Below are 7,126 nucleotides of genomic sequence, written 5' to 3'. Positions count from 1 at the left end.
GGAAATGGGAGGAAGAGGCTGTGGCACGGTGGAGGGCTCGGGCCGAGCCTCCAGGAGGGACTGCTCTGTCCTCAGCAGCAGCATCGGCCTGGGGGACCTGGGGCCGGAGGTCCAGCTGCCGGCAGTCTGGAAGGGCAAAGCGGCCCGGCTGCAGCGAAGGCGTCGGCGGGACAGAGAGCGAGTGCTGGGTGACTCCCGGTCGGTGCCAGCGGGTTCATGGCTTTGGAACAAAGAACCTGCTGGTACCTCGGGCTTCTCGACACATCTTGCTTTGGTCAAAGCCCCCGAACCTCCCTTGGGCTCACATTTGAATCCTTAACTAGGTTTGCGCTGAATTCCAACCTCTTTGCCCTTTTTTCTTTTCAGCTTGAAGTCCTGGTGCCATCAACCCACCGAGGCTAAACACGGGGAGCAGACTGAGGCTGCGGGCTGGGCCCCTGGGAGCTGCGCTGTCACCCCTACGCAGTCCCGCCTCCGGGTGGGGACCTCAGGATGGGCTGGGGCAGGGGCTGTGCCGGAGTGGGGCCGGCACACCGGGGCCCTTGCTCTTGGCGGTGGCTCCCCAGAGCCGGAAATGATGGAGGGCACCCCTGTCCTGCCCCCCACAGGGTGGGAGGGAGCAGAAGGCAGGTGACCCAGTTAAAAACCGGCTCCTTTCAAAGCAGCGCTGTGACTGGGGGCTGCCCTAAATGGGTCAGCCTGTACAAACACATTGGTCTTAAAACTCTTCAAAACTCAGCTGTTAAACATCTATATCCTGTTTTCATTAGCTTGTAAGCGTGGCAGCAGGGCCTTGCCTAGTTTCCTGAACTGGCAAGGGTGCCCAGAGGCTAGCGCCTCCAGTAACTATGATTTTAATATGCAATGTAAAGGAGTATTCAAATCAATATGTGAAATGATAGGCAGGGGCTGAATTCTACATGTAAGTTACACAATTACTTGGCTGTTTTGAGCTGGAAACCATCATGGGATGAGTGGGAAGTGCACGGAGCGTGTTTTAGGTGTGCAGGATGACATGAGGGGTGAAGGAGTGTCTTGTGGGCACTGGGTATGAACATTTCAAGGGAAGGCCCTGCTGCATTGTTGGAGACAGACTGGAATACAACACGTGCAGGGCTCCATGGAAAATGAAAGCATGGGGCTCCTGGTGCAAAATTATTAAGAATTTCAAGACAGTAACAGCAGAGCATCAAACCAGGCTGGCAGGGCCACCTGAGCTGGGGCCAAGAAGCCAGCCAGGTGGGAGACAAGGATACCTCCTTGTGTCCCTCAACCTTCCTATGCTGCCTTGCAAGGGCCTTGAATGCCACCCTTCTCTCACCATCCAGTTGCCCAGGATGATTGATGTTGGCGGGGAGGTAGTGGGAGCCCCCCTGGAGGGGAGCTGGAGTGCAGGCCGGGATGGATGGGGCAGCCGGCCCATGCTGCAGGGCAAGGGTTGGCCTCCGTCTCTCCTGACCCTCCTTTGGTCTCAGCCTGGGCCTCACAGGAGGCACCAAAGCCCACAAAATGTCTCTCGGTCCTTTGCTAAGAAACGATCTCTTAGAATATTCTGGTCCCCTACCAGTTCCTCCACCCCTTCGGGACTCTAAAGGCTTGAGGCTCCTCTCCAAGCACACAGTCTGCTTCCCAGAAGTCAGCAGACAGCTCAAACAGTCTCAGGAGTTTGGAGTGCACCATTTCCAGATGCCCGGAGGTCTCTGCTGCCCCAGGGCTTCCCTTCTCAGGGGGCCTGAGGGCCTGGCTGATTGGCAGGGCTGTCCTGGGGAGAGAAGCGGCAAACGGGAACCAGGGAGCTGGGGCGGGATTGCGCTGGCAGAGCTCACAGCCCAGGCATCCCTCTGAGGGGGTGGGAAGGGTGGGGATTCCCTAAGCCCTTCCTGTTTATCGTCCTGATTTGCTTCCTCTGGGCTTAAGCATGGTGTGCCTGCCTCAGAGAACACCCAGGAGACGCTAATGCCAATAATGAGGTGTTCCTGCCCCAATACCTATACTCGTCAATAATTACCTGTGCATTCCTATGTTCTGGGTGGAGGCACTGGCCCAGGCTCACAGCTGGTTTAGCTCATCAGTGCAGTATTAACATAGCAATTCCAAGCTTCCCGGGTGATTCTGGGGCGTTCCAGGTGGGTGGCGATATTCCAAGGGTTAAGGGAATTTGAGAACCTTCACCTTGTTCCTGATCCTAGCTGAACCCCAATCCCCTCCAGCTCTCAGGGTAGCTTGGAGACGCTGTGTGCTTCTGCCATGGGATCCCAGATGGGACTGTGTGACCAGTCACAGCCTGGAGGGTGCCTCCTCCCGCCACCCCCTCACCGCCCAGGCCACCTGCCTCAAGCCAAACTGACTAGAAGTGTAAGCATCCTGGGGGAAGGTGGGGGAAAGGAGGAGTCGGGTTCCTCGCCTTAGGGGGCTGATTTTAGCCCAAGTGGTCTTGCAGGTGTGTGCTGCTAAGCTGACTAGGGGCCCTTGATCCTGATTTTGCATTTGCCAATTTCTGTGGTGTAAACACTTCCACCATGTCTAATTTCAAGCAACCAGTGGTTTAACAATTGGCTGGCGAAATTCGTTAATATTTAACAGTCAGCTCTTGCCTACTGTCCCCAGAGCCCTCTGCCCCCGCTGGAGTCAGCCCTGAGCCCGGCCCTGGTTCAGGCCACGTCCTAACCCTCTCGCGGCACAGCTGGAGGCCCGAGAGGAGCCAATTACGCTCATCGTGCATCACAGGTGCACACAGACATGCGGGATGTGGCACGACTTAGCCAAAGTGAACCCCAAACCCAGTCCAGTGAAGCACTGCAACCTGAGGCCCGGGGGGTGCCCCCTTTCCAGCCCAGAGCACTGGGGAGCTCTGACTTCAATGCCCACCACCGTGGTAGGGAAGGCCACAGTCCGGGACATCTAAAGTCCTTGTTTGTCAGCAAATAAGCCGCCTTTCCTCTCCCTTCTCTCGACCACATGCCAGCCTCCTCACTCCTACCCACTTCCTATTTGATCACCCCTTGCCTGGCTGGGGACCAGGTGTGTGAGGTGACGCACACTGGGAAGCCACTGGACCAGCTCTCAGGGCCACGGGACGGTGCCCATCCAGGGGCTGGAACCCCCTAGAAGTCTGCTTCAAAAGGGGCTTAAGGGTCTTGTCAGTGGCTGGGTTAGGGGCAGGGGCTTTTCGTTGTGCAATCTTCTCGGACGCCCACTTGCTCTTGACATCGTCCCAGTGACCCCATTTCCCCTCCTCGGGGCTCCTGGAATGATGCAATGGCCCCACCTGAGCCAGGCAGCTGTGATGAGAGGTGCTGACCCAACTGCCTCTCCACTGGCTCATGGTGTGGGTGGCGTGGTGGCACCCTACAGTGGTAGGGGCTAGAGCCCACAGCAGGGACTGATGGTCCTTTAGCGCGGACAGGGACCCAGAGGCAGGATGGGGGCAGGTACCTCTGGAAGAGCCTGCAAGGGACAGGCTCTAGGACAGGATAAATATCCCTAGAGCCACAAGTATTCCATGGCTTTCCTCCTCTTTTGTCCATCATCTCTCCTGCTGGGTGAAACCCATGGCCGGGCCTGGAGCACAGCAGGTAGCATCCCTGGGCCCCAGAGTCAGTTTCCATGGGGGCTGGCGACAATCACAAATGCCAGGTTCTATGTGAGCTCCCGATTCTGGTTCGTAGCAGGAGACAGACATCGCCACACACTGTAACACATCTTCATCCGGAAGGCTCCATGGAGGAGGTGACATCTGAACAGGGTCATGAAAGTGGGTTCCCTCAGCAGCCCCAAGTCAGGCCTCCAGCCCTTGGACTCACAGAGCTGGGAAGGGAGGATGGAGCTGGATGCCGGGGGAGCTCATGTCCAACTTCCACTCCCAGACCTTCAAGCTCTGCTCCTGGGACGAGGCCTGGAAAATGCTGACTCTGAACTAGCTGAGATCAATAAGGAGGAATTACAAAAATGACGACAGTGACTGATTCATGGAAAATGCACGTGTATGCCGTGTGTCTGTGTGGCCTCCGTCTTTTTTTTTTTTAATTTCATTTTAATAACTGATTGTAATGCTATTCTTTTTTTTTTTTTTTCATGGGCAGGCACCAGGAATCGAACCCAGGTCTCTGGCATGGCAGGCGAGAACGCTGCCTGCTGAGCCACCGTGGCCCGCCCGGCCTCCCTCTTTTATAGAACTACTTTTGTGCGTTCTTCACTCTGGAGCCCTCCGTTACCTTCCTCTCTGGGGAATCTCATGGGATTAGGGTTACTTGGGTTAGGATGTGTGAGAATCACCCATGTAGGGCCTGGCACGCAGGAGGAGCTCAGTAAATGCAACTCCTTTCCTTTGACCCCTCACAGCGGTCACATAGGCACGAGGCCAGACGGGCCTCCCCGGTCTCAGCTACTGGCACCTGGTCCCTGCAGATGGCACACACTTGAATGCCATCACAGCCTCCATTTCCTCACTTGGAATTCTGGGACACAGCTAGAGAGGGTACCTGGGAAGGCCCCCTCAGCCCGCGGCTGGCCTTTCTCACAGCGTGGGCTGGCCTGTGCCGTCCCGCGGATGGATGCAGAAGGGCGGGGCAGTGGTCCTGCTAGTCAGGCAGGATGCTGGCAAGAGGGCGGGACGAGGAGGGGCGGGGCTTGCAGAACAAAGGAGAACGGGGCGCCCCGGAGGCCCAGGCTAGGCATCAAAAAGGCTCTGCGGAGGCAGCAGGCCATAGCAGCTGCCCGTTCCTGCGCCCAGCCGTCAGTCAGACAGACCTCGTCCGGTCCCTCCTGCTTGTCCAAGGCCAGGCAAGTAAACAGCGCTCTGCTCAGAGAGGCCTTGTTCTCCAGCGTGATTGCACCGACACTGGTCTGTGGTCTTCTCTGCTTGGCCTGGGTGGCTGCTTTAGTTCCAGAGGAGAGTAGCACGATGGCCGGGAGCAGAGCCAGGAGCCAGGAGGGCCGCCGGGAGCACGCCTTTGTCCCAGAGCCTTTTGATGGAACCAACCTAACCCCACACCTCTGGCTGCACCGCTTTGAGGTCATCAATGAACTGAACAATTGGGACCATGCCACCCAGCTGAGGTTCCTGAAAGAGTCCCTCCGGGGAGACGCCCTGGAGGTGTACAGAGGACTCCGTCCAGAGGAGCAGGGAGATTACGGGACCGTGAGAGAGAACCTCCTGAAGACCTTCGGGGTCCCCAGTGCCGCCCACAGCCACCCACCCAAAGAGATTGTCTTTGCCAACAGCCTGGGTAAGGGTTACTACCTCAAGGGGAAAATTGGCAAAGTGCCCGTGAGGTTCTTGGTGGACTCAGGGGCCCAGGTCTCCGTGGTCCACCCCAGCTTGTGGAAAGAGGTCACCGACGGTGACATGGATACTCTGGACCCCTTCGAGAACGTGGTCAAGGTAGCCAATGGGGCCGAGCTGAAGATCCTGGGTGTCTGGCACACAACGGTCTCCCTGGGCAAGATGAAGATGAAGGCAGAGTTCCTCGTGGCCCACGCAAGTGCCGAGGAAGCCATCATCGGCACTGACCTGCTCCAGGACCAAAACGCAGTCCTGGACTTTGAGCACCGCACATGCACCCTGAAAGGAAAGAAGTTCCGCCTTCTGCCTGTTGGGGGGACCCTGGAAGATGAGTTTGACCTGGAGCTCATAGAAGAGGAGCTCTCCTCAGGGGAGAGAGGGCAGCAGCTCTCCTATTGAAAAGCCCCTTCTCCTTATTCTCCCTACATATCCTCAGGGAAGTCATTGAAGGGCTTGGCCAACTCTAAAACCAACTCTTGCCCTTGGCCTCCCTCTGCAGGGCCCGAGTCTTTCCCTGGTGAGGGAGGCTTCCATCTGAAAGGCACAGGTGGAGAAAAGCAGGCTGGCCTTCTTGGGAGAGAATATCCTCCTGGTTGTCAAGCTGTTATTAGTGGTAAAGATCTGAAGGCTGGAGAAGGTTCTAAGAAGGCTTGAAATGGCTGTCTTTGGGAGACGCCTGGGGATCCCTCCAGATACCCTGAGGAGTGGCTCAGTCACCTTTAGGCCCATGCAGCTTGCCTCAGTTGGGCCAGAATTGGCCACAGGGTCTTCGTGCCAGGACCCAGCTGTGGTGAGGTCCACAGCTGCTCTGGGATTCTTGCCTGCTGAGTCTTCACCTGTGTAATGTCTTGTTCTTTGTTCTGAAGCCCATTGAGCCTTGTGCCAAGATTTCAATGACCTCAAAAACCAATAAAGATTGATTCATGGAAAAACCATGTAAGGTGTTGCTTGGGGATGAATGGACAGCAGAGGGTTGGGGAAACAGGGACAGAAGATTCAAGTATTTACCCAGAGCCTTCGATGGGTGTAGCCTGGAGATAGATGAGCATATGGAGAAACTATATAGCTTGGATTTTCTAAGACAGCCTTAATTGCAAATATTTTGACTCCTCCCTCCATAATTTGTCTCGTCATTTCTAATCTAACCATAATTCCTCTAATCATTTCAAACTCTAGTATGTTAGCACCTAGTTGCTCCTTATGCCCAAAGTGACCCTGAAGTTATTTGTAAGATGTCTTGATTGGGGAATGGAAAATTATGGTTACTATAAACAAGTAGGAAAGTATCTGCCTGGCAAAAGGTTCTTGTATCTGCCCTGGGAGCTGGGATTTGGAGGCAGAAAACAAAGTCAGGAGACAAGAATTGACCTTTAAGGGGCCAGGGGGTAGTTCTAAAGGACAGGGTAGGAGGCAGGACGGGGGCTCCAGCAGTGTGAGGACAGCTTCCTCCTGGAGGGACTTGGAATGGAGCCTGGAACTAGTGGGGCTGCAGGGAGTGGGAAAGACATTCCCAGATCCGTAAATTGGGTGTTCGTCTTTGAAGCAAACCTTATGTTTGCTTCCAAGTTCCCACGTCTTCCTCTGGGACTCAGCAGGACTAGGAATTCAAACGCCCCCCAAACCAAAGGGAGAGGTGGAGTGGACAGAACTCTCCAAAGAAAGAGCAGATTGGGCAGGCCACAGTGGCTCAGCAGGTAAGAGTGCTTGCCTGTCATGCCTGAGGACCTGAGTTCGATTCCCGGTGCCTGCCCATGTAAAAAAAAAAAAAAAAAAAAAGAGCAAATTTGTCCCAAATCTCAGACCTCCCCACCAAGTACATGGGGGAGGGTGGTCCTCGCCCTC

At 55.6% G+C, this 7,126-nt stretch overlaps 1 protein-coding gene across 1 annotated transcript; it reads left to right on the top strand.

Moving 5' to 3' along the window:
- The first annotated feature begins 4,791 nt into the window (after positions 1 to 4,791).
- On the top strand, positions 4,792 to 6,216 carry ASPRV1 (aspartic peptidase retroviral like 1). The gene has a single exon (XM_077134469.1). It carries the CDS (start codon positions 4,904 to 4,906, stop codon positions 5,681 to 5,683), a length of 780 nt encoding a protein of 259 aa, XP_076990584.1. The 5' UTR covers positions 4,792 to 4,903; the 3' UTR covers positions 5,684 to 6,216.
- Positions 6,217 to 7,126: the final 910 nt, after the last annotated feature.

Source organism: Tamandua tetradactyla, chromosome 17, assembly GCF_023851605.1.
Source record: "Tamandua tetradactyla isolate mTamTet1 chromosome 17, mTamTet1.pri, whole genome shotgun sequence".
Taxonomy (NCBI): Eukaryota; Metazoa; Chordata; class Mammalia; order Pilosa; family Myrmecophagidae; genus Tamandua; species Tamandua tetradactyla.
Note: the sequence above shows the minus strand (reverse complement) of the source record. Positions and strands in the feature narration are given on the sequence as shown.